General features: G+C 46.2%; 1 protein-coding gene across 5 annotated transcripts in view; it reads left to right on the top strand.

The window, feature by feature from the left end:
- The window catches only part of iqsec1b (IQ motif and Sec7 domain ArfGEF 1b), a 186,140-nt gene extending 159,464 nt beyond the window's left edge, over positions 1 to 26,676 (top strand). For 4 of the 5 annotated variants that reach the window (XM_029247787.1, XM_029247788.1, XM_029247790.1 and 1 more), the window contains 13 exons: positions 5,911 to 6,190; positions 7,364 to 8,607; positions 10,678 to 10,839; positions 12,830 to 12,952; positions 14,768 to 14,934; positions 15,988 to 16,127; positions 17,386 to 17,415; positions 18,467 to 18,592; positions 19,681 to 19,780; positions 19,994 to 20,155; positions 21,144 to 21,320; positions 23,371 to 23,420; positions 25,134 to 26,676. In XM_029247787.1, the coding sequence (XP_029103620.1) occupies positions 5,911 to 6,190; positions 7,364 to 8,607; positions 10,678 to 10,839; positions 12,830 to 12,952; positions 14,768 to 14,934; positions 15,988 to 16,127; positions 17,386 to 17,415; positions 18,467 to 18,592; positions 19,681 to 19,780; positions 19,994 to 20,155; positions 21,144 to 21,320; positions 23,371 to 23,420; positions 25,134 to 25,643 (3,271 nt within the window). In that variant the 3' untranslated portion in view covers positions 25,644 to 26,676. The remainder of the gene's footprint in view (positions 1 to 5,910; positions 6,191 to 7,363; positions 8,608 to 10,677; positions 10,840 to 12,829; positions 12,953 to 14,767; positions 14,935 to 15,987; positions 16,128 to 17,385; positions 17,416 to 18,466; positions 18,593 to 19,680; positions 19,781 to 19,993; positions 20,156 to 21,143; positions 21,321 to 23,370; positions 23,421 to 25,133) is intronic. The other variant, XM_029247789.1, reaches the window with a different exon arrangement.
- Positions 26,677 to 27,322: the final 646 nt, after the last annotated feature.

Here is a 27,322-nt window from a genome sequence, read left to right as displayed (position 1 = left end):
GTAGTATTAGTAGAAAGAGTCATTCTCCAGTAAACCCAGAGGGTTTTTTCCAGAAGGTTTCAGCAGCCTCTGGAGGTAGCCTAAGTGAGCCGCGGTGCTTTGCGCGCGAGAGAAGGACGCCTTCACGCAATGTGCAGCATCTTCCTGGTGTTTTTCCATTGCGAGCTGCCTGCGTGTTTGAGACGCTCTAGGAGGTGTCAAGTATCTGACCACAGGGCTGGTGAGCGCTAAAGGGAGGCGTCTACCCGTGACGGCGGCCTGAAATCCGATCTGTTGAGATGACGTGACTCTCAGCACGGGCCCCCACCGCATGGCGCAACCGTGGAGGGGTCAATCTGCTCAGTCGCTCACCTCCTTCTCTGACGTCTCTAAACTTTGAATCATCTCCTTCTCGTTTCTTTTCTTTAGCTGTTACCTCTGAGCAGGTAGCACTGTGGTGGAGCGTTAATCCATTCAGATTAATGAAATATTTACATTTATTAATATATTTGATATATCTCGCACTTCTCTCCAAGGCGATTTACAGAGTTAAGAAACTTGCACTGATTTAGCCATTTATACAGCAGGGTAATTTTTACTGCATCAGTAAGTAATTAAGTAAGTACCTTCATCAAGGGTATTACAGCAGGACATGGGATTTGAACCTGTGTCCTTTTGCAAGTCAATGGCTTCTGAAATCTGGCTGCAGTCAATCCAGCCGTGGAAAGAAACGAATCTGTGTCCATTTATTTGTCCATCAAATGCATTCTGGTCTCGCATCACCAGTTAGTAAAACAGAGTCAAATCATGGTAATTGCTCGAATCAGGGGAACAGCAGTTTCCTTCCTGCTGTTTGAATGTACAGCTGTTTTTCAGTTCCTTCACTAGTGCACCACCCACTGACCCGTGTCTTGCATGTCAGGACTGAGGGTCTCATTGTCTCCTTAGATGATGTGGTTCTGAATCTGGATGCGGTGACCGGTGCCTCCGATTGTAACAGTAGATGACAGCTAGTAGTGTAGAGGTTATAGCTGCTGCCTTTGAATCCAAAGGTCATGGGGTCGCTCCCCATGCCTGGCTGTAGTACCCTTGAGCAAGGTACTTAACCTAAAAAAAAAAATTGCTCCAGTAAAATTATCCAGCTGTACAAATGGGTAAGTAATTGTAAGTTGCTTTGGAGAAAAGTGTCAGCTAAATGTAAATGTAAGTATTAATGCTGTAAGTGACTTTGGAAGAGCTGCAGTGGTTTGAGCCGTGCCAAACATCATGCAGTTTCGCGGGAAGTCAACGTTCATACGTGAAACAGGATGCAAACGTCTGTGGCAAGGTGTTTTGACACCACAGACAGGTTCTTCCAGGAGGCGGTCGAGCTTCTGGACCTGCTCCCCCAAGAGTGAAAACCTCACTTCGTTACTCAGCATACTCAACATGTCTTATTTCTCCAAAGCGACTTGCATTTTACCCATTTATACAGCTGGGTAATTTTACTGGAGCAATTCAGGATAAGTACCTTGCTCATGGGTACTACAGCTAGAAGTGGGATTTGAAGCTGCAAGTTTCAGGTGCCAAGAGCAGCTCTAATCATTGAGCTCCCAGCTGGCCCTACGTTCTTGTTCTCATTATTCTCATGATTCTCATTGTTATTGTTAGTGCTGGATTACTGTGCTCTCCTTCTTTGTAGCTTCACTGTTTTTCGCTCTGTTCACTCTGCAGCAACTAATAGAACAATAAAGGAGAGAGGTGTGTCTAGAAGGTCATCGGTTTAATGCCCACTCCCTCTTAAAACTGCAGTGTCTTTGATCAAGGTACTTACCCTCACCTGATGCAGTAAAAAATTACCCAGCTGTATAAATGGGCTCATCATTGTGAGTCACTTTGGTTAAAAGCAGCAAACACACACACACACACACACACAGTCTGAGACCGCATGTCTCAAGAGGGGTCTCAGCAAACCGAAGCCTAATCCAGCAACACAGGGCGCAAACCTGTAGGGGGGAGGACACACCCCGGACGAGGACACCAGTCCATCACAAGGCACCCCAAGCGGGACTCGAATCCCAGACCCACCGGAGAGCGGGACCCGGCCAAACCCGCTGTGCCACTGCACCCCCAAGCAAGCAAGCAACATAATAATAATAATAATAATAATAATAATAATAATAATAATAATAATAATAATAATAACTACTCTATCAGTTCTGAAACCTGAAGTATACAGTTCTGAGTGGAAAGTGCCGCGATGCGAGACGTGTTACAGCATCTGTGGAAATTTTGGCAGCAAAAATCTTTGATAAAATCTTTACTTGTGTCTGTTTGGGGAACAGAGATGAAGCCGTGGTGTTTTTGCCCTGACAGAGACGGGGACTTAGCATCCTTAGTGTCACACGACCGTGTAAGGAGTGTCACTTTACTTCGCTTGTCACCAGTCTGTTTACACCCTGCCTGCCCCACAAACCCAGGTCCGACTGCAATATATTTCTGCAAAATATTCCATGTCCTTGAGGAATATAGCTCAAAGGGACCTGTGTTGGGGGAGGGGGAGGACAGTGTAAACAGACCAAAGGAAATGTGTTTTACCCCTCTGGTGGACAGAAGAAGTTCCCTCTGTAAAAAAGTGGGTGACCCAAGTGTTAAAATTACTTCTGCTTCAAAAATGAGCCATTGATCTGTATGACAGTTCATGTGAATTCTGGAGTGTCTGGACACCCTTCTGGAACTTACTAGACTGTGCTGTATGATCACACCTATGAAATAATTTAACCTTCCGCCCAGGTTCTATGCATGTGGATGCATGTGCAATGTCTCACTGTTGTCCTTCTGGCCCTCTGTCGCTGTGACCGAGTGCTGCTCGTAAAATTAATACAAAATACACTAACTCTATCATTGCATAATGCACAGTATTTACCATGGTAAAGTCTGTGGGTCTCTGTCAGCTGACAGTGTCTGACATGGTGCGAACATCCCACTGAAGTGTTGTGATTTGTGCTGGGGATGCTTTTATTGCACTTTTTATTACTGAATGTGATATCATGAGTCTCATAATAAGGCCCCAAAGGGCTTTATTATGATGATTTTATCATCCAATCGAGGCCCATCAGAGTAGAGCAGGTGGCGCTCGGTTGCTGTGGCGCATAATCGAAACGGAGACCCACCGAGGTGTGTGCAGAACACACTGTTTCATCACTCGGGGCGTCCATGTTTTATATGTCCTGGTCCTCCAGAGGCAGGTCCACCCCAGGGTATCAGCAGGAGCTGGACGTGCTTGGAGGTATCTTTGGAATCGTGGTAGATCACAGCCTTTGCTCCTGTCCTTGGGGACTGTCACACTGCGCTGGGTGAGGAGACGCACTTCCACATGGAAACCGCCGTGGGGCTGCGTGCATGTCTGACCTTCACCTCAACGACGCGCGGGTTGACCCGTTGTTATGGAGATCACCCGTTGTCATAGAGACGCATGACAAGGATGACTTGACTCCTGCAGCGATGGCTGCGATCACCTGCCTCGAGCCGTCGCACCCAGAACGTCCTGGCGTCCCGTTACATTACTTTAGTTACGCTCACTCGATTAATGTGCTGATCTCTTGACGATTCCGTGGCGACATCGCGGCTCTTTGAGGAGCCTTAATTCTCATGCTTTTGAATAAATTCAGGCTGTTTTTCGAACGCTGCCTTCTTGATGACACCCGCCGCGTGACAAGTGCTTTAATTAAACAGTTTTTGTTTAATCAGTCAAGGGGGTCCAGGAGGGAGACGCTCAGTGAGAGGGAAAAGGCTGGCGAACGTCAAGGGAGAACCCACGCCCCCTCCTCTCTTCTCTGCAGGCACCTCATGGTGGCTGTCCCCAGTAGGTTTGTCATTTTGCCCTCTCCTTCATTGATGCCAGACATTGTTATGCCGGATCCAACCGGAAAAAGTCTACCTTTTTATGGAGGCAGTATCACCAGGGGAAGCAGGGGGCGCAGTGGTTCGAGCTGATGCCTTGCAAACAAAGGAGCCCACTTTGAATCCCACCTCCTGCTGTAGCGCCCTAAATTGGTGTAGTAAAAATTACACTGCTGTATAAACGAGTAAATCAGTGTAAACAGCCTGTTGTACAAACTGCTGCCTTGAACAAAGAAGTCAGTTTAATAAAAAAGTAAAGTATAATAATTGGTACACTGTTCACATATAAATGTACACTGGTTCATATGATGGAATGTGACAAATTAACTGTACTTTAGAAACACGTGTCTGCATCCAAGTCTCTCTTTCTGTTGGTGTAACACACTCATTGTATAAAGTGTTGCTGAACCAATAAATGTAAATGTAATTATCAGAGTAATACAGCCCCACGCTACTATATTTACATTTACATTTATCTATCAGACGCTTTTCTCCAAAGTGACTTCCAATGAACTCTATGTAGTGTTATCAGCCGACACACCTTATTCACCGTGGTGACTTACACTGCTAGATACACTACTTACACTGGGTCACTCATCCATACATCAGTGGAACACACACTTTCTCTCTGTCACTCACACACTATGGGGGACCTGAACAGCATGTCTTTGGATTGTGGGAGGAAACCCACACAGACACGGGGAGAACATGCAAACTCCACACAGGCTGAGTGGGGATCGAACCTATATCCTCTCACACCACCCAGGCACTGGGAGATATAATTAATTAATTATGGCTCCTTACATGTTTCTCACACATGTGTCAAATATACATATTTCTTCTATATTCAACTGATTTTTTATAGCATGTTTCTGGCATTTTCTTTTGAGTGTACCGCTATCGTAGCAGTGCAGAAATATCCCAAGGGCCGTATCGTTCCTTTGTGGCCTTTTTGTGAATGTAGGAAATTTGACATTAAGGGCAATCAGGATGTTTTATCTTAGCCATATCTTTGAAAAGGCTGGATATGACATGGTTTGCACAAATATTTATTGACCGTATTTATTTATTTGTTATTGACACTACAGTTTTTCATTGGAAACGTGGGCAATAGGCATTTGTCACCTCTGACACTGGAAACATATGACTCTGCCGCTGCCTTTGTTGTTTGTTGTTGTTGTTATTGTTTCTATGGTTTGCGCTCGGGTTTTTCCGAGGCATAAGTATGACAGGGCTCTCGAACTGAACACAAACCGCACTTTGAACTTCCTCATTCACAGTGAGGGCGAAGCACAGCTCAGTTTGGTTGGTTTACAGCCTCTGATCGTGAGTCCCATCGCATGTTAATTTTTATTAGGAATATTGGGACAGGTGGGTCTCTTCTTCCCCGTGCGAAGATTGCGTTTGTCACTGTCCTCTGCGCTGAGTCGTCCTCGGCTCCCATTCGGCATTCGCGTGCGCTGCTCCACCTCATCTCCTCACACCCAACAGAAGAGGCCTGTGGTTTAGTGTTGTTGTTTACTGTGCTTTACATGTTTACAGTTTCTGCCCCAGTTGTCACACAGCTTTTAGTGCTCGGAGGGAAGATAGGAGGTTCTACTGTCTGGCTCTATCCCTCCAGTAGTGAAGTTATGGGAGATCTTAACAGTCCTTCTTCTCAAATGTGGCGGCTCTTCGTCTCTCGCTGGCCATCGTGTTCATCCTTAAGTGCACACACACACACACACACACATTATCAGAACCGCTTGTCCCTTACAGGGTCACGGGGAACCGGAGCCTACCCGGCAACACAAGCGGGACTTGAACCCCAGACCCACTGGACAGCAGGACTGCGGTCCAACCCACTGCGCCACCGCACCCCCTCATCCTTAAGTGTCGCAATAAATACAATTCCTCTGTTTTACACCCTCCGAAAGGGTGCAAAGCTCCTGGTTTGTACCCTGCGCAGCGGTGGGGTTGTTTGTTCTGCACGTTGTTGTAGGATTTCCCTCTCCTGTGGAGTTGTACCTCTCCGGCGCCCCCTTCTGACCCGCACTCTCTTTTCCGTAGCGTGGAAGGCGATGCCGCGAGCGGCGACCCGGGTCCATCTTATGATGGCGGCGCAGCCTACGGCCGAGGCCCCGTGACACGAGGCTCCGCCCTCGGCCCGGAGCACTTGGACGCCCCGCCCTACGGCCCCCCCGGCCCCCCAGGACTCCAGCGTCCCCGGCGACCCAAACTGCAGCACTCGCAGTCCGTCCTGCGCAAACAGGCCGAGGAGGAGGCCATCAAGCGCTCGCGCTCGCTCTCCGAGAGCTATGAGCTTTCCAGCGACCTCCAGGACAAGCAGGTACCCCCAATCAGTGTGGTTCCCCCGCTCAGGGAAGGTCCTCCTTTCATGATGGCAAACTCAAAACTGGGCTGCCATTCATTATATTTAATTTTCCGTATGATGATGTGATACCTGTTTTAGTGATACATTGCACTTTTTTGGGAATTTAAATTTGATCATGTTTATTGTGCTTTTAAGATGCATAATAATTAAGATTTTTCCCCTTTGTGATCAGCTTCGGGGGTGCAGTGGCACAGTGGGTTGGACCAGGTCCTGCTCTCCAGTGGGTCTGGGGTTCGAGTCCCACTTGGGGTGCCTTGTGACGGACTGGCGTCCCGTCCTGGGTGTGTCCCCTCCCCCTTCAGCCTTATGCCCTGTGTTGCCGGGTTAGGCTCCGGCTCTCCGCGACCCCATATGGGTTCAGACAATGTGTGTGTGTGTGTGTGATCAACTTCCTTTCCAAGTCAGGGTTGCAGTGGTCCAGAGCTTCTCCCAGAAGTGTAGGGCGCAAGGGGGAGCAGCCCCCCCAAATGAGCCACCAGGCCATTATAGGACAGTCACTCTTCCACACTCCAATACATACAATATAAAGTCACCAATCCACCTGAAATAGTTTTTTGGACCCACACAAACACAGGTGGAGCACACAAACTAACAGGGGGTGACCTGGATTCAAGCCCATTGCCCAGAAGCTGTGAGGCACCAGTGCTGCCCTCTGTGCCACCCTAACAATTAAGATATTAGTGAATGGGTACTAAATGTAAGAATAGCAGTCTTTGAATGCAATGAATCAGGTAGCGCTTCTGTGAAAAAGAGCAGCCCTTCCAAATCATGGAGCTGACATTTGGACTATTAGTCTAGGGCTCCGCTTTCATAGTAATCCAAAAAGTAAATCAGAGCTTTTGATAAATCTGCCGGTCGTTTATGACTGCAGCTCAGTGCCCACAGACATTGTCTGACATTCATTCCCTCCTTCAAAATTCCATGTAAATGAGTCCACGGGTGATAAGGTGTCTCCTTCTACTGATTTATGTGTTCAATGTGGCACTAACTGAATGATGGACGCAGCAGGCGACCGCGCACACCTGCGAGCACACCTGTCAACCGGCGATGCCTCGTGTCTCTCCTTTGGCTGCTGTTCTTCGTCACCTTCTGTTCAAGCTCTCCGTAACATCTCCATTTCCGTCCCAGGTGGAGATGCTGGAGCGGAAGTACGGCGGCCGTTTCATAACCCGACATGCAGCTCGCACCATCCAGACCGCTTTCCGCCAGTATCAAATGAACAAGAACTTTGAGCGCCTGAGGAGCTCTATGTCGGAGAACCGCATGTCCCGGCGCATCGTCCTCTCCAATATGAGAATGCAGTTTTCCTTCGAAGGACCTGAGAAAGTCCACAGCTCGTATTTTGAGGGCAAGCAGGTGTCCGTGACGGATGACGGAGCCAAGCTGGGTGCACTGGTCCAGTCCGAGTGCGGCGATGTGGTCCCCGCTGGGGTCAAGTCGCCGGCTGCACAGAGCGACTTCTCGGATGCCATCACGGAGCTGGAGGACGCCTTCTCGCGGCAGGTCAAGTCGTTGGCTGAGTCCATAGATGACGCGCTCAACTGCCGCAGCCTGCATGGGGACGAGGGCCAGGGTGAGCCGGTGGCCGAGAGGGAAGCGACCTACCAGGTGAAACCTGCACACGGAGGGGACCGTCGTAAGTTGGACGAGATGACTGCATCCTACAGCGACGTGACACTCTACATCGATGAGGAGGAGCTGTCTCCACCACTGCCGATCGCCCAGTCGGTAGAGCGGCCCTCAAGCACTGAGTCGGAACTGCGACTTCGCTCACTCAACTCCTCCCAGGAGTACTGGTCGCTGCCTCAGAAGGATGACAAGGGGGACACGGACACGAGCTGCCGTAGCACCCCGTCGCTGGAGTGCCAGGAGCAGAGGCTGCGGGTGGACCACCTGCCGCTGCTCACCATCGAGCCACCCAGCGACAGCTCCGTGGAGATGAGCGACCGCTCCGACCGCAGCTCACTCAAGCGACAGAACGCCTACGACCGCAGCAGCCAACAGGGCAGCCCCAAGCACATGCCCCACGGGCCGCCGTCCCTGCCGCGGGGCCCCTCCCGCGATGACGAGCTGCCACGACACCGACCCCGACAGCTGGAGGCCCACCTGGCGATCAACGGTAGCGCCAACCGGCAAAGCAAGTCCGAGTCGGACTTCTCAGACGGCGACAACGACAGCATCAACAGCACATCCAACTCGAACGACACCATCAACTGTAGCTCCGAGTCGTCGTCGCGCGACAGCCTGCGGGAACAGACGCTCAGCAAGCAGACATACCATAAAGAGACACGCAACAGCTGGGACTCGCCTGCCTTCAGCAACGACGTCATCCGCAAGAGGCACTACCGCATCGGCCTCAACCTCTTTAACAAGTACGTTTTGCCACTTGCCAAACACTCACTTACATTTACCTTTATTCCTTCAGCTGACTTTTTTCTCACTTACAGTGCAACTTAAAATGTTAAGCTACTTACAGTGATATTATTATTATCATTATCAGTTTAGCTGATGTTTTTGTGCAGAACAACTTAAAATGCTTTGCGAAATTTACACTGATTTCCACGTTTACATTGTGGGGTAATTTTTACTATATCAGCTCAGGGTACATGCCCTGATCAAGGGTAGTTCAGTAGGATTTAGGATTCAAACCTGGTGTCACGTTCACGCCCACAACCCAATTGACAGCACCTGACTCTAGTTCCTGACTAACTGCTCACCCTTTAAAAGACCCTCCTCAGCGCCCATACCTTTGTGGAATCTCGTCAGAGACAACTGCCCTCCTTCGTGACGTCCAGTCCACGCGCAACCCTTGTTCTCAGTTCTCGTCCTCCGGTTTTAGTCCCTTCGCTTTGTTTCCCAACCACGTCCACGGATCTTTGTTTCAACACCGACTGCCGATTGACCGACTCTTCGCTTCATCTCCTGACCTCGTCCATGGATCCCCGCTCTGACCCCAACCGTTGATCGACCAACCATTCGTCTGTCCTCGACACCGAGAACTTGCCTGATTCCCCTGAATCCAGACGGACAACTCCGTACTTGGGTCCAGTCGTCCCGGTTCCCTCAGTTCCACATGACACTTGGGTCCTTCAAGTCCAAAATTGGAAGTTCTAACCACAACTTTATTGCATTTAAATAGCAAATCCCCATGATTCTGAATCTCAGTCAGTATTACTGCAGCAATTGTCCAACTCCAGTTTTTGGAGGAAAAGAACTATAATTTTTCTAAAACAACTCATTTTGTAATATATATTAATACAGGTGCAGTGTGGCCATTTTTCCATCCCGCTCTCAGACTTTTAACAGCGATGTCTGGAAATGCAGTTGATTCCAGTCGATGCCAAAAATCGATCATATTTTTGCTTGAAATTGGAGCTGAAGTACTCTGCATAAAAAGAGAGAAATATACATGTATTTTCTGTACCACGAGAACTTTTTTCCAATGATTTATATTTTCAGACATTAATTCACTGGAACTTCTCTTTGAGTCGCATAAATAATATGACATTTGTCGAGAAATACAAGTAGCGGTCCAGCGTTAACCGTGCTGACTGCTTACAGTAGCAGAGAATAAATTTAAAGAAGAACTGTCAATGTATGATGAATGGAATTATATATGAATATTATGAGATACATAGTAATTAGATATTTTTAATGTAAAATTAAAATATATGTGAAATACGTGGGCAAGCTTTAGCTAGAGTACAAGACAGTTCATACTCTTGTAATCGCTGGAGATGGAAACAATACTGTAGATAGTTTTAAAATGACCAGATCAAGGTCCTTTCCTCCAATTTATAGGGGCATCAAGTTCATTAATAAATTATTTACAAAATGAAGTAGTTTAGAAGACAGACTTTATGAAAGTTTTGTAGGTAAAAGATACTCTTTCTTGACATCACTTGTTTTGCATGGATATTTTTAAAAAACCTTTGCCTATAAAATGGTGTATTTGAGGAAGAAGAATTATCACTGTATCACTGTTGAATTGCATGTCACCTGCATGTGAGAAAATTTTGATTTTTCACTGGATCTGATATGTTATGTGTATATCTGTGTGTATGTGTGTGTGTGTGTGTGTGTGCGCGCGTACACTCTTTCCTATGCCTTGGAGGGGACATTTTTTAATAAATAGACGTTGTGGGGATTTCCGTGCAAAAAGGATTTTTTTTTTTTTAAAGTTTAGTCAGCTTTTTAAAAATAACTAGCTATGCAAAAAAATTTTGTTTGCTGCACACTTTCTTATGTTCTGGAGTTTGATTGGGGTGGAGAGGAATTCTTGCTTCAGATGAGAGTCAAACAGGTGACGTGTGTGTGTGTGTGTGTGTGTGTGTGTGTTGGAGCGGAAATTGTCTAATCTAGAAAGAACTGTGTCTGTTCTGTATGAACCCGCAGACATCGCCTTTGACAGCAAGAACATCCTTCTTCCCATGTCTCTGCAGGAAGCCGGAGAAGGGCGTCCAGTATCTGATAGAGCGAGGATTTGTCCCAGACACCCCTGTGGGCGTCGCCCACTTCCTGCTCCAGAGGAAGGGACTGAGCCGCCAGATGATCGGGGAGTTTCTGGGTAACCGACAGAAGCAGTTCAACAGAGACGTCCTCGAGTGAGTAGAACGCGGACAAACCTCGCTGGCTTGAAGCTTGTTATGACATGGGATCAGTACTGTTACCGCGATATACTGCGGGAGACTGGCACCATGGAGATGGCAATGCCCATTTGATTCTTCCATTAATTATCTCATTCATTTCATTTTAAATCAGTCGAGGTTCAGGCAAGGAAACCAACACGTCACTCAGTGCAGTTTAACATATGACATTTTAAAGGAAACGTATGAATCCAGCACGGTGGCACGGTGGGTTGGACCGGGTCCTGCTCTCCACCCCGCAAGGGGTGCCTTGCAATGGACTGGTGTCCCATCCTGGGTGTGTCCCCTCCCCCTCCAGCCTTATGCCCTGTGTTGCCAGGTAGGCTCCGGTTCCCCGCGACCCTGTATGGGACAGGCGGTTCAGAAAGTGTGTGTGTGTGTGTGTGTGTGTGTGAATCCAGGGGGGGTGCGGTTGGACCGGGTCCTGCTCTCCAGTGGGTCTGGGGTTCGAATCCTGCTGGGGGTGCCTTGCGACGGACTGGTGTCCTGTCCTGGGTGTGTCCCCTCCAGCCTTACGCCCTGTGTTGCTGGGTTAGGCTCCGGTTCCCCGCGACCCCGTATGGGACAAGCGGTTCAGAAAATGTGTGTATGAATCCAAAGGGTTGAAGAGTATTTCTGTCCAAAGGAATAAGGTCATATTTCTCCAGAATGTAGGCCAGGATGGTCAGGTGGAACTGAGCAATGGTGCTAAACCAAGGATGTCCAAACTGTAAAGACCAAGAATATTAGAACACCTATTTAAAAATTGAAATCTATATTTAATTCCATTTCAAACTCTTTGGATCACTATATGTGTAGGACTTTTACCAACACTGCCTATTTTAGGAATGTCTCAACATCTCAAATGTCTCCAATAACCAAAGAAGCAGCGTAAACTGTTCAGTTCTGTAAATCTATATATATGTTGTGTATACCATCCTGCGTGGTAGAAGAGAGGCAGAGGATCTCTCATATTAGTGAGACCTGCTCTCCAGTGCATCATTTGCAATAAGCATGTGATCATTAGCTGAAAACACAAATAAATTCTTTATCTCCTGCAAATAAAGTTCCAGGCCACAGTCTTACTCCTTCCTCGAAGGCTGTTCCTAGGTACAGTCCCTGACACCAGTATGGAAACACTTATTTTTGTGGTGTGGCTCCAGCTGGCTAGTAGCCACAGGGACAGTGTGAGTCACAACCTGGATGTTTTGTGTCCAGCCAGTCAGTAACCATGGCAACAGCATCGCTGAGCCGGTCCAAGCACTCGCTGTGGCAGTGAAAGCAGAAGCAGTTAAACAGTTAGCGCTCTGTGCGGATTCTTCACACCTAGTGAAGTTGTGTCGGGCCGCAGACAGACACACACACACACACACACACACACGAACCATCCAAGCCTTTGACAACCACTTGCATCAACATGCCCTCCTGTCCGAGGATCAGCTCATTGGCCACAATGAGTCAGCAGTACTGCTCACAGCAAATTGGCGCTGGCAGAACCTGTCAAGAAGCCATCAAGAAGCCATCAAGGATCCGTCAAGGAGCTGTCCAGCATGGATGAGGGCCATGGTGGCTCGAGGGCATCAGCTCACCAGGAATCTTTAAAAGGCCCCCTTCCCCCAGGCTTCTTTTGTGTTGACAGCTTGCTTTCCATTTGCCATGAAAGTTCTGGGTTACTGCCACTCCATCTCCACTCGCTGTGAACCCACTTCAGTTTGGCTCAAACAGGAGATGTCTGCAGGCTCACTCCAACCCCTCTGCTCTGTGGTTTGTCCTCCGCAGTTTGTTTCTTACGCCGTTTTTCCATCCAGGGTGACCTCAGCATTGTGTGCCTAGAAATGACCAAAAAGTGACACCTTCCTGAGCGTGTCTTGGGAAAGTAAAGTTTGGGGTTCGAAGCAGGAGATTGAGTGAGTCCCAGAGGAGCAGAGCACGCGAGGACTTCATGACCACAATCCATTTTGTCCTGCAGCTGTGTGGTGGACGAGATGGACTTCTCCAGCATGGAGCTGGATGAGGCTCTCAGGAAGTTCCAGGCCCACATCCGCGTCCAAGGGGAGGCGCAGAAGGTGGAGCGGCTCATCGAGGCCTTCAGGTAGCCTTCAGCACACCTGTGACACCTTGCCTGTTTAACGGTTTGTGGGTAGTGGTAATCAGCCACTATTTAATTTCACACAGAGCGTGCGCCAGCATCCAACCCACCGAGCATCATAGTGGATTTTCCAAGGAAAATTAAAAGGGTTAGGGTTATGACGCAGTAAAAACTTGCCTACTGTGTAAATGGGTAAGTCAATGTAAGTAGGACAGACAACAGGTAAAAGATTATAATTAATTCATAATAATATAAATAATAAAAATAATTTTGTGCAGCACCTTTCCATATTCATGAAGTTTTGTTATGTGGTAAAATTTCTAGTGTATTTACGGATTGTTGGCCGCAATAACAATAGGCCCATTAGGCCACATGATGCTTGGCAGCAGGAAGAAGGTGCTGTCAGCCTCCTCTGCTTTCAGTTTCCTGCAGTAGATGTGATAGCATTCTAGGTCAGGAGAGCCAGGCCGTGTTCGACTGAGTAAGCAACATTGTGTAGGCAGCAGCGAACGGAAAAGGGTCATGTGAATCCGGCCCTAAGATCCTCCAAACAAAACAATAAAACAAGTACTTCTGTTATGAGTTTTTTTTTCTTTTTTTTCTTTTTTTGCACGATGTGCTGAATTCCTTCGAAAATGACCAGCTAAGGGCGAAGTCTCGTCCCTGCAGGAAAACACAGACTAATCGTTTCAGCCACAGGATAAAGAGGAGCAATTTGAGATAATAATGGATGTTGTGGTAAATAATTTTTTTTACTGTATCTCGGGGGAAATGCTTACAGCAGATGATTACTTGAACTGATTTTGGTGCCCGTGAAAGCGCCGGTTCCTCTCAGTGCCATTATGATGTTCAATTCCCAGACAGAAGTGCTGTATAGTTTTACTGTATATCTGACAAGAAGTGTATGGGCAGCATGGTAGTGCTGCTGTCCCACAGCGCCTGAGTGATGCGAGAGGACATGGGTTCGATCCCCACTCAGTCTATCTGGAGTTTGGATGTTCTCCCTGTGTCTTCCAGGTGCTATGGTTTCCTCCCACAGTCCAAAGACATACTGTTCAGGTTCCCCCATAGTGTGTGAGAGGGAGAGAGTGTGTTCCACTGATGTATGGATGAGTGACCCAGTGTAAGTAGTGTATCTAGCAGTGTAAGTCACCGCGGTAAATAAGGTGTGTGGGCTGATAACACTACATAGAGTTCATTGGAAGTTGCTTTGGAGAAAAGTGCCTGCTAAATAAATAAATGTCAATGTCTTGTAGCAACTCAGGGTTTTCCTAAGGTGATGTTTTGCTGTTTGCATTTACATTCATTCATCTTTCTGACACCTTTATACACAGTGACTTATAGTTTACACTAAGCTACTTCAAGGGATTTACCAATTTATACAATTGGGTAATTTATTATTTGTATGTACCGTATTTATCTAACACTTTCCTCCAAAGCAGCCTATTAATATTCTTACACTTATTTATCCTTTTATACAGCTGGGTAATGAATTTCTTTGTTTAGGTGACGCTTTTTTGCCATAGTAACTTACAATGTTAAACAATGATTTAACCATTTATGCAGCTGGGTAATTTATTATATTTATTTATTGGACACTTTTTTCCAATGAAACTTGCAATGTTAAGACAATTACACTAACTTACCCATTTATACAGTTGGGTAATTTTATTCCATCAGTTGATGGTAAGTGCAATGGTATTACAGCTGGAGGTTGGATTTCAACCTAATTCTTTTAGTTGCAAGGCAGCAGCTCTAACCACCATGCCTTCTGCTGCCCCCTTGTGATTTTTTTCTCTTTCTCACACCTCTCTTCAGTCAGCGTTACTGTATCTGCAACCCCGGCGTAGTGCGGCAGTTCAGGAACCCGGACACAATCTTCATCCTGGCATTCGCCATCATCCTCCTCAACACCGACATGTACAGTCCCAATGTGAAGCCAGAGCGCAAGATGAAGCTGGAGGACTTTGTGAAGAACCTCCGAGGTGAGTGCTGGCCTGCCGATGGACCGGGCTGATCCCCTGCCCCTCACGACTTCTCTTTTAACGTTTTATTGCTCGTAACCTTGTTATAGGTAATACTTCAAACATCTTAAATTGAATTTGTGCGACCATCATGCCTTGATTAATAGGCCCTTCAGAATCGCAATGTGCTCCGTGAGCCTCGGCCAAGCGGTGCAGCATGAGGGCAGTGCAGCCACTCTGTTTCCCTCCACTATAGTACAAACACAGTTTACTCCAATCTGCATGCATTCAGAGAACTACTAATTTCCCAATCTGCTGGAGTGGCTGTGATAAGAAAACACAACTAACCTGGAGAGTGTTTGTATCCCACACTGGAATGCAGGCTTTCTTCACTCTGGAGCAGCTGTGTGTGTGTGTGTGTGTGTGTGTGTGTGTGTGTGTGTGTGTGTGCGTGCGCGCGCACGCGTGTGTGAGAGAGACAGTACCTGCATCTTGCACCCACCAATGTTTGCGTGAACACACTCCTCACATAATGTGGTAAATCACACCATGAAATCTCCTGACATTTAGGAGACATTGCGATAATTTGTCTTACAAATGTTTATGATATAAAGAATTAAGCTTGTAAGATCACTGCCTGTGTCTTTCACTCTGTCAAGCACCTGGACACTGACGTCAGAGGATGCGTGTGTGGTGTTACACAAATTTTATGCATAATCTTCATTCGATCATGAGATTAAAGCAATAATTACGCTAGTGGTCTTTTTTCCATGGTAATTTATGGTTTAATGCAGTCAATTTACATGCAGAAAATAATCCAGTGAGACCCATACATTTTGTGTTTCAGACATCCAAGTGTGTGTTTCTGTTTCATACAAGTGCTATGCCTTGTAAAAGCTAAAAACCCGTTGTGGAAGTAAAAGTATTCTTATCACTGGCAAAAATGCCATCATACTGAAAAGTAAATGCATTGTATGAAAAAAGCGTATATATTTTGTACGGGTCCCCATTATATAAATCATAAGTGTATTCACGTGTGTTTAAGTTATTAAAAAGGACTCCTCCCCCTGTCAGGGGTGGATGACGGCGACGATATCCCCAGGGAGATGCTGATCGGCATCTACGAGCGCATCCGCAAACGAGAGCTGAAGACCAACGAGGACCATGTGTCCCAGGTGCAGAAGGTGGAAAAGCTCATTGTTGGGAAGAAGCCGGTGAGTTCCACGTAGCCCCTTTCTCGAGCTATCGTAGGTACCTCACAGGTACCCCATAGACACATTTACATTTATTCATTTCTTCCAAAACAAGCTATAGGTTTATATACTGAGAAACTTATGCTGATTTACCCATTTATACAGCAGGCTATTTTTACTCTATGAGTTCAGGCTAAGTACCGAGATCAAGGGTACTGCAGCAAAAGCAGGGATTCAAACCTGCGTTTTTTTTCCCAGTGTGAGGCAGCAGGTCTAACCACTACGCCACCTGCTGCTATACATCTGACACGGTGGAACCGAGCGTGTCATCTTGACACACTGCCGAGACTGCAGTCAGCTGGCCAACTTTCAGACTTCTGAAGGCTGGTGTAATTCACACAAAGCCATCACTGGGAAATTATTTTATGCCCTGAAATCATCTCCCAGTTCTTCAGCTCTCATCTGAGACCTTCACGCTAGATGGGTTTAATATCTGTGAAGCTCTCAGATGGAAGCAGAATTTGTCTGCGGCCCTTAGTGACCGCAAGAGGGGGGTCGTCTTGGGTGCGCCCACTCACGGCTGCGTCCAGGGATCTCTCCCAGGGTCAGACGATGACTGAGTCATCCATCCCCAAAGTTACTGAGAAGGTGACTTTCACTGCTGCTGATGATGTGTAATTATTACTGAGTGAAAGTGGTGCCAAAATTAATTTCAGTTTGAAATTAAAACAAATAGATTTTTGCACCATTGAGCGAAAAAGCTGAAAACTGATGGTCAAGACATGAAATTTACTACACTCCTTTTCCTAATAAAAGAACCGTGTTATTATAAATTTTAACCATTATATACCTGTTGACTTTGTCCAAGGTGATGTATAGTCTGCAGTTTGTACACCAAGCTACTTATACCAGTTTACCCATTTATATACATGGGTCATTTTTACTGTATCTATTTGGGGTAAAGCACCTTGCTCAAGGCTACAACAGCAGGAGCAGGGCTTTCAGATGGCTTGTATCTACCAGTGCTACATTCACTGGTCCCTGTTTAGAGGCTCCCAAAAGCTGGCCAGTAGGTGGCGTGCTGGTAAGGAATGAGAGTTGTAACCTGAAGGGTGTAGGTTCAGGAGTCCTGCTGAAACAAACCTGACCAAATTGCCCAGCTTCACTGAACCGCAATGAAATGAAAGTCTTGAATGAGATCTTAAGTGATGCCAAGACAGGTGAGATCCAATCTGGACCAGCTTGTTCTCTTCACCCCGCTTCTTTTCTTGCATTGCAGATTGGTTCTCTGCACCATGGCCTGGGATGTGTGAGTGTTTACATCTCTTTTCCAACCCCTCAGCTTCACCTCTGCAACTTGACTCCCATGGCTCTTGTCACTGCCACGATATTTGACGTGAAATGAGATCAGCTGACCACAGTCGCACTGCCATTTCCTACAACGAAAACCCAAACTGCAAGCAGGCGTTTGCTGCCCGGTGAACGTTTGTTTGGCAGTTTGTCTGGCCGAGAGCCTCGGAGGTCCCTCTATCTCCTTTGAAAAAACTCAATAGATACTCCATCCAAGGCACAATTTACACATGCAGCCTGACCACAACAAATTAAACTGGAGAAGGTCAATGGGACTTTGTCAGATATGCAGGTTAACATTAGTGGTTACTCTGAGCAAAATGCTGAGCCATACCAGACTGGTGAAATAAACACATGGACCATTCGAGTCCCAGCGGAGATGAATGGAAGCATAATAAATAACACCCATGTCTCCTGCTCAAGCACAGGAGATTACAGGACCCCCAATGTATTTATGTAAAAGTTAAATAATGGCAATAAATTTTTAATGTGAATACGGCATCTCGAGACAAAGTATCTTTCGCTTGTAAAACATAATTAAACTTTAAGTGATCCGTATTTCGTGTTTGCCATTTATTGAGGTAATTTGAGCGTCAGCTGCTTCCCACATGTTGTCCTGATTATTTACACATTTCAGGAATTCTCATATGGTTCGTACCGTCACTGCTTCAGGACTGAAACCGTATTAACAAACTGTCCTGTAGGATTAAACAGCAGATGTGTTTAAAGGCTTCAAGGAGATGTTTGCAATTAATGTGGTCCTTGGAGCATTTAAACAAACCTGGGAAGATGAATTCCAGCAGAGGAGTCATGCCAGAACTAATGCGTTAATTAGGGAATCGGCTGGAATGCGGTGACTCTCCCGGGAACCCGTGATGGTTTCATCACCTTGCCGTCCTATTCTGCAACAGCTCCGCACAGTCATGCTTTCTTCTTAAACTGTTGTTGAACCTGGAGCAATGTTCACATAGACGCAGATGGGCATGGCTTCTTCTGCTATCCCCCCACAGGTGCTCTCGCTGCCCCATCGCCGGTTGGTGTGTTACTGCAGACTGTTTGAGGTTCCGGATCCCAACAAACCTCAGAAGCTTGGCCTTCACCAAAGGGAGATCTTCCTGTTTAACGACCTGCTGGTGGTACGGTAGCCACTAGCTAACAACCCAGTTTTAACTGTTACTCAATAACTGCCCACGACTAAGAATCCTAAGCTAATAGCTCATAGCTAGCCACCCTACACTAACTGGCCATCACTAACAGTTCATCAGTAACTGCCCTATACTAACTTTCCATCATTAATAGCCCATAGCTAGCCACTCTACGCTGTCCATCATTAACAGCCCATAGCTAGCCACCCTACACTAAGTGTCCATTATTAACAACCCATAGCTAGCCACTCTACGCTAACTGTCCATCATTAACAGCTCAAGGCTAGCCACCCTACGCCAACTGGCCATATCTAATTGCCCATCACTAACAGCCCATTGCTACGCATTAGCAGTCCATGAGTAACTCTTCGCTCTAATGATATTAATCTGTGACTAATTTGTTTGCTTTTTGCATGTTACATTTTTTTTACCCATTAACAGTGTCTAAGAATTGATGTTGAATAGCCAAGAAAAAAACAGAAAAAATACATTATCTAAAATATGTAATGTGGAATGATTGTTATTTCTGGCAAACAAGAATTAAATTAATTAAATGATAAACTACAAATTTACAGTTGAAGAATTTCTAAGTTGTACTAAGTTGAATTTATAGTTTGTAAATTTTTAGGTAACCAATTCATTATAAAAAAGGATCCAGCAAGTTTCTGAAATTGTAATTTTTTTTCTGTCTCTAGCTGTAGCTTAAGGCACAAATAACTATATTTTTTTTAATGAAAAAATAAATGCTCTCATACCTTCTCCAAGGTATTTTACAATTCTGTAATAGAAAAAGTAGTGGTTACAAATTCAGACTGCCCCAAGGTGAAAATAAACATATTTATACAAATTTGTTCAAAGTTCTGAGAACAAATTCTCTATCCTTTAATTTCACATTCTTTCTTAAAAAACTATAGAGCTTTACAGAAAAGATCAGAAAGCAAAATTCAATTAAGAAAAAGAGCCTCAAAGTGATAAATACTGGGGGCATTCAAAATATTTTTTATAAAAACCTTCTAAAACTTTGTCATTCCTGGTTCCAGAGGGACGATCTTTCAAGTGTCCCAATGTGTTTGGCTTAGGTCACCAAGATTTTCCAGAAGAAGAAGAATTCAGTGACGTACAGCTTTAGGCAGTCCTTCTCACTCTATGGGATGCAGGTGCTTCTCTTTGAGAATCAGTGTGAGTACCACCTTTCCCTTATCTCAGGTCACAAACTTGTACACCCAGCACACCAAGAGGAGGTCTCCAAGTCTCAAATACCTCATCGGCTAGATATTGTTTGGTCCCTTTTATTTCACTGACTAGCACAAGGAGCCCAAACCTTATATCCCTTGTGTGAGTAATCTCTTTGGAATGTACTGTCTTCATTTTTTTCTTCCAATATTTTTCCAGACTACCCCAATGGAATCCGACTTACCTCAGCCATTCCGGGTGCGGACATCAAAGTCCTCATCAACTTCAACGCCCCCAACCCACAGGATCGCAAAAAGTTCACAGACGACCTGCGGGAGTCCATCGCAGAGGTCCAGGAAATGGAGAAGTACAGAATAGAGTGTGAGTGAACCTTACTGTTGGGGAGAGCTGTCCATCTCTTTCCACAACAATAGGTTTTGTGGTATCACATATTTAATTGTCCACTCTGTTTTTTTGGAAAATGGAATTTCCAGGATTTAGAAAGAGGATCAAGGAAGATGAATCGTGTGTTGTTAGTAATGATAAATTTGGCCAAAGCCTGAGTAGACCCACAAGGTAAAGGAGTAAAGACAAAAGCATCACTCACGGAATGATGAAATTAACATAAAGGTATTCTCTTGTGGGGGTGTGGTGGCGCAGTGGGTTGGACCAGGTCCTGCTCTCTGGTGGGTCTGGGGTTTGAATCCCGCTTGGGGTACCTTGCAACGGACTGGCGTCCCATCCTGGGTGTGTCCCCTCCAGCCCTATGCTCTGAGTTGCCGGGTCAGGCTCTGGTTCCCTGTGACCCCGTATAGGACAAGCGGTTCAGAAAGTGTGTGTGTGTGTGTGTGTGTGTGTTCTCTTGTTACACTGGTCAAATTCCTACACGTCACCATTTTGGGAATGTTTCCAGAGGAATAATGGCTAGTTGAGTTGATTAGTTGTGGTTGAATGCATTAATTCCTTGCTAAGAAGATGAGTTGCTGGTTGAGAAGCCCATTTTGTCACTGAAAAGATCAGTTGCTGCGTGAGTTCGTTAGTAGTAGGTAAAAACATTACTTGTTGAGAAGATTAGTTGGTAGTTGAGTTGATAGCTGTGGTTAAGAACATTAGTTGCTTGTTAAAGATTGGTCGCTCCTTGAAAAGATCATTTCTTGTTAAGTTAGTTAATAGAAGGTAAAAACATTAGTTGCTTGATGAGGAGATCAGTTGCTATTTGCTAAGCTTATTTCTAGTTGAGTTGATTAGTTAAAGGTTTATTGCTTATGAAGATCAGTTGCTGTACGAGCAGGTAAGTTGCTGTGAGAAGCGAGTTGCTGGATTCCCTCACAGTTTGACAAGATACCTGACCTGTCGGTCTCGCCCACAGCGGAGCTGGAGAAGCAGAAGGGTGTGGTGCGGCCTAGTATGTCCCAAACCTCAGGCCTCAAGAAGGAGGCGGGCAATGGGAACCTAGGCCGCGCAAGCCTGGATGACAGCTATGCCATGGGGGAGGGGCTGAAGAGGAGCGCCCTCAGCAGTTCGCTACGCGATCTCTCCGACGCAGGTGAGGTCGGAGGTCACCTTCACGGCCCTTTGGCAAGAGTGGCAGCCGAAGCACCATTTAGAGGCATTATGGCCTCCTAGTGTCCCTTAATTCACCATGTTTAGCTACATGCTGGCCTTTACAGAACTGTTGCCCTGAAGCTTTTGTATACCACATGGATTTTTGTAGACATCAGTCAGGTCTTTTAGTTACAAAGAAGAGTGAGTTTACACCTTATGGAGACATCCTTTAAGTGACAACGTACTGTAAATTAACTGTTAATGGGAGACAAGACTATACCATATGTTTGGAGAAGAAGAGCTTCCACCCCTCTAGTTCAACCTTCTAATGAAGAAAAATGACAGTCCACTCAGTTTTGTGAGTTGACACAGACCTGGGAATGCGAGTCTGGTTTATTTTTATAGAAATAATGCACACCTGTGGATGGAATTTGGGTTTCTTTGGAGAAAATAAGATACACTTTAAAGAACCCAGCAGTGATATTTGCAAAAGATACTGATGAGTGAAACTGAAATGCGGTTCATACCTTTCTCATCTGAGTTACACCATGCTCAGTTACATTTTTTGTTGTATTTTCCAGTGTTCCTTTCCACCTTCTTGGTTTTTGTTTTTTATTACATCAAGTGTCCATCATTACATGGCCGATTTGGCATTTTTTTAAATTTTGCTTTGCACTAAATCAGCTATCATTGATTTCATGACAAAATCCTGTACGGCTAAGCTTAATTCTGATATTTTTCAACTGCACTTAAATGTTTAGTTTAATGACTGTGCAAAATATATTGTAAAAAAACTGTATTGCAACAGTATTAAATTCTTAGCACAGTTAAGCATGAGCTTAATTGATGACTAAGGGTTCTATGTTCTGATATAGAGATAGATAATGCATTATTTGTGATAGCAATTAAACAACATATATTTGATTCCTGTAATGAAATGTTGAGGTCTATTATTTTGGCAATGTTTGTCTCTTTAAATTATTGTATTTAAAAATAAATGCACTTCTAACACAACATCCTTTTCTGTTTACAAGTCTATTATACAACATTGTGCAGGAGACAGATCCCTACAATGAGGCACAATTACAGTTAAGTTTCACTGACTTTTGCGGAAATGAGACTGAAATAAGTGCAGTTCTGTAAGTGCAAGTGTCACGTGTTGCTTGTTGACCATGAAGTTCACGCCACTGGACCGCAATCTTCCATGGTGGAGTTAACTGGAATGGCTCCCATTGTGGGCTTGGACTTAAAAACAAGAATTTACAAGCGTTTAGGACATGCAAAGTTTACTATGAAGTTCTTTTGACTAGTCAAGCCAGTTATTCTTATGACAATTCTGGAGGACTTTGAACTCATTTTGTGTTATGTTTTTGGTAATTTCTCACTCTCTTCCACTGCATCTGTATTCTGATTTGCCTTGGTTTTGAGCTTCTCTCAGATGTGAAATGTCTGTACCTGGTGTACCGCGCTAAACCACGCATGAGCCGAGTGCGATCCACGATGAGCTGATGTCATAGTTAAGGTCTTGGCCTTGTCTGTGTTTAGCCTTTACACCCTTCATGTGAAGCATTTCCTGATGCACATCAAACAGAGCTCATTTGCATAAATTTTCTGTTTTTGTGCCACTTCTTGCGGTGTCTCTCCTCGAGGCACTCGCCCTTTAACAGAAACCCATAAACACTTATTTTCTCCTTCCCATTAACCCCACAGGGAGACCGTTCCAGTAGCTTCTTGCTGTTATTGGTGAAGTTGCCCCACCGTGGAATAGTTTGCTAGACGCACCCCTGTTGGCGAAGTAATAGCAACCCATTTAGGAGCTTTAGTTTCCTTCGGATTGGACGCTGGGCTCAGCCTGCTCTCTTATTCTTCCCTGGTCCCTCCCTACCCTTTCGATCACCCCCTATCTGCACCTGCCCAGCTCTTTGTGCTTCCTGCACACCCCCCCTGCAGCCCACAGTACCCCCTAGAGGATATATACACGCCACTATATATCACCCAGGTGTGTTCTACGTTCTACGTCTCTAATCTGTGGTGTTGCATGTCCCGGGCAGGTAAGCGCGGGCGTCGCAGCAGTGCAGGATCACTAGACAGCACTATGGAAGTAAGTAGGAGGCGACCAACAGTATCTAGATGCTGTATGTGATGATGTGCACTGTAAAAGCACATGTTGTTTATTTTGTTTTTGTTTCGATCTGGTGCACCCCTTCGCTTCTTTTCTGTATCATCTGACTAGTGCGTCACCTGCCTGTGCTCATTAATATGCATGCCTGAGCTCCAGCTGGGATCCAGTTTGTCTGCAACAGAGCTCCCAATGCCCGAGACCACACCCCGGAGAGCATGAACGGACTAATCCCACAAATGTGCTGCTCTTTCTCATCCAGATGTATGGATGTTGTTGGCTGTATGGTGTAGCAGTTTTTTTTTTTTTTTTGTCGCTGTTTTTCTCGACCTGTGACCCCCATCGCATGTGAAGGCTGTTCTCTCTGTGTTCATTTCAGCTGTACGCAAAGTTCATATAGCTGATCTCAGCACCCCTTAAACCCCATCTCGCACCTTTACGCCCCTCTGCTCCCACCTGGGTCTTCAGCCCCTCTCCCATCCCTTGCAAGCGGATGAACATGACCATGTTGAGAGCAGATGTGAAAGCCTCCCTGCTAGTACTGACTTTAGTAGTCGTTACGAAAATGTTCTGTACGCAGGACGAGGCCTCGGACCATTTCAGGTATGATTTCCCCAATCTGCCAGTAGAACCAGTACAGAACCACTGCTGTCCCGCTTGCTCTCTGAGGGCCAATACCGGAATGATGTCATCTTAAACCAAAAATGTGGGTTTTTTCAGCTTCCCGAGTTTTCACGGCACTTAGATTGAAGTCCAGAGGCAAACGTCACTGGAGGGAGGGGGAAGCGATTAAACAGGACCATACAGTCCGATCCACTTCGCTGTTGGTTTCTGTGTACAGCATATATTTTGGGGGATGTTGGCAGGAACAGACACCATTTGCTTTACTTTTTCCTTCCGTATTTGCAATATCAGAAGCAAAACACAGCACCCTCATTCGGCTGGGAGTATTCATTGAGTCTCAAAGGGTATTTAATACCTAACAGCTGTACATGAGCCACTTGCCTGTTCCAGCTTCTGCATGTATTGCATGTGTGTCGGTGTCGTGAAGATGCCATCTGACTTCATACGTGTCCCAGATCAATAATATATTGCCGTCTACTGCCAGTGTGAGCTTTCTCATCATTCTGATGTAATATTTCAGACATTTGAAATGATGAAAGTTAAACAGGAACCAGTGTGGCAACATGAGATTGGTGCATCTCGACCCCCTTGTGTCCATCTCAGCAGCCTGTCCACCTTCCTTTTATATTTTTAAGCTGTTATTTTAGAAGTCAGTAAAAATAAAATTGACTGAATTGAATTTGCCAGTATACCTTGGAAGGTGTATAAAAATGTTGCCCTTCACTGAGTCACATTAGCGCACAATATAGTTTAGCAAACTTCTGTCTGAAAGCAATTTATTGCTTAAAGTAGCTGAACGAGGTCTAGAATATTGATATCGTCATTAGTTTTCAAAATAGTCATCTATGAGTCTGGGTGCAGAGGAGATGAGAGCAAATGGAGCAGATACATGGTTTTAAGGAACAGAGGTACGTTTTAAAAAACAGTTTGGACCCCGGTCACTTACACTTGTCTTTTGTGTGAAGTTCTCAGGGTGGAGGGAGAATCTCGACGCCGTGCGTGTGACAGTGGCGTGTGTGCGGGGTCCAGAGCCGTGGCGTGACTCTGTCCCCAACCTCTCGTTTCCCGCAGGGGTCCATCATTAGCAGCCCCCACATGCGGCGGAGAGCCACATCGACCCGCGAGGGCGCGGCGCGGGGCCACCAGTCCGTCCCCAACTCCTCGTCCCTCCTGGGGACGCTCTTCGGCAGCCGGCGCGGAAAGTCGCCGTCGCAGGGCCATGCCCCGCCTCTGCCACCGCCACCTCCGCCGCACCCTACCCTTGTATCGCACTCCCCACACCCCGGTGCGCTACACCACGGCACCCAGGTGGAGACTCAAGCACAGATGCACGGGCACCACGCCCAGTACTGCCCCGCGCAGCAGAACCCACCGCCCTACCACCACCATCACCACTACCACCCTCCGGCCCACCTGCAGTACCACGGCCAGCAGCCCCCCTATGCCGGGCATAGCCACGGCCCTCATGCACAGCATCCCGCCCACTCCCAGCATGCCCCGCACCACCATGGCCAACCGCCGGTGCCCGCCCCCGCACCCGGGGCCAAGCCTAAACACAGTGGCATCAGCACGATTGTGTGAGGCCGGGCCGGAAGGGCGATGGGAGGCGCTCACGCAGGATCGCGACCGGGTGGGAGGGCTGGGGGGAGGCCGCCGGGGCGGGTGGGGACAAGGGCAGCACACCAAGGAGAAGACGGCATCCCGAGTCCACGTTTCCAGATGACTAAGAGCCCCGTCTCCTCCAAGAAGACGACTCCACGAGCGGCCCCCTCCACCAGGGTGCACGCCGCGCTCACGCGACGCCTTCTTCCCACCACTCCTAGACGGACGCGGAGCCAGTCGGCTCAAATTAGTCCAGCAGGTCCATCATCTAGTCCCTGAGCCATTTTCATGTGTTTTCCCACCAGTGCGAAAAGCACCAGAACACACACACCACGACGCCGAACTGCTCACAGGCTTCTCGGAAGCGTAGCTCAATAATCCCCATTGTAGTCTTCACGGCAGTAAATTATTCTTCCTCAAAATAGTTGCGGCAGTGCGTGCGTTGGTCCCACTAGGGTAGCCTCACCTAGAGCAAGAGCGATACAATAACTCATAGACCAACAGACGGAGTTAGTTCACCATGGATAGACATGGTCCCAGAAGAAGTAGTTACTCCAGTATTTACTGTAGCTGTAGGTCACAGCTCTCTGTGCTGTCTCTTAGCAACCATAAATCAATGTGCCAATTATTAAAGCATTTAACTCTTTTAGTCCGACAATTTGCTTTGTGTATATCGTGCATATAGTATTTTGTAAGATGATAATAATAATAATAGCATCAGTTATTACTGTTATCAAATGAGATGTTCAGAGGCGTCTGAAGTCTTTTGCAGTATTATAGCCTGATGTAGCGAACAGTCTCTCTGCTGTAGATACGAACCGAATGCTCACACTAGTTAGGCCTTTCAAACACTCAGACATCTCTGGTTGCCTTTGCAATAGAACTGTATAAAAATTGTAGAATGCAGCTGCAGCGTGCGGGGGTCCTGGGGGGTCCTCGGGCGATACGGCGGGGCTCCCCACCAGGTCGGACTGGTGCATCTTGACCTCCTCGGATCGGTCCCGGCTGCCTGTCCACCTTCCTTTTATTTTTTTAAGCTATTTTTTTAGAGATCAATGAAAATTTAAAAAAAAAAACGATGAAATACTGTACATCATTATAACTTGGAAGTTGTGTAAAAAGTGTTTATTTTCGCCAGTGAGGATAGAAAGCAAGCGCTCTGCAGCGTGATGGTTGAACGTGGTTAAAACGCTCCCTCTGTGTGTGACAAAGCAGAGGACTTCTCAGCTGGCTGAGTTTGCTCTGTTTATTTCCTCTGTGGTTCACGGGCTCCGTGTTCCTGCCTTCCAGTCTGACACCCCCCCCCCCCCCCAACACAGGGCATGGGTGCGAAACATGGTTTTCAGCCCGTTGCTCTCCTCCTTTCTTCTAATGACCCTGTGACTGCAGCAAGTCCCCCAAATACAAACTGGTCGTGTTCCCGGGACCAGTATCAGGCATGTTGAATTTAATATGTATATTGATGCATTTTTCTGTGGTTGTTGTGACATAATGCACAAGTACAAATGCTTTATGGACCAGTTTTTGATAAACAAATTCACTACATTTGTATTATTTTCTAGCACAACCATTGCTTAAATACACACAGGGTCCTCAACTTGCAAAAACAATTTGTATCAATCATAACTTGATTTGTTTGTAAATCCAAAGTCACTTTT

The sequence above is a fragment of the Scleropages formosus genome, chromosome 22 (genome assembly GCF_900964775.1).
Source record: "Scleropages formosus chromosome 22, fSclFor1.1, whole genome shotgun sequence".
Classification (NCBI taxonomy): domain Eukaryota; kingdom Metazoa; phylum Chordata; class Actinopteri; order Osteoglossiformes; family Osteoglossidae; genus Scleropages; species Scleropages formosus.
The sequence above is the reverse complement of the archived record's forward strand: the minus strand, read 5'-3'. Positions and strand labels throughout refer to the sequence as shown.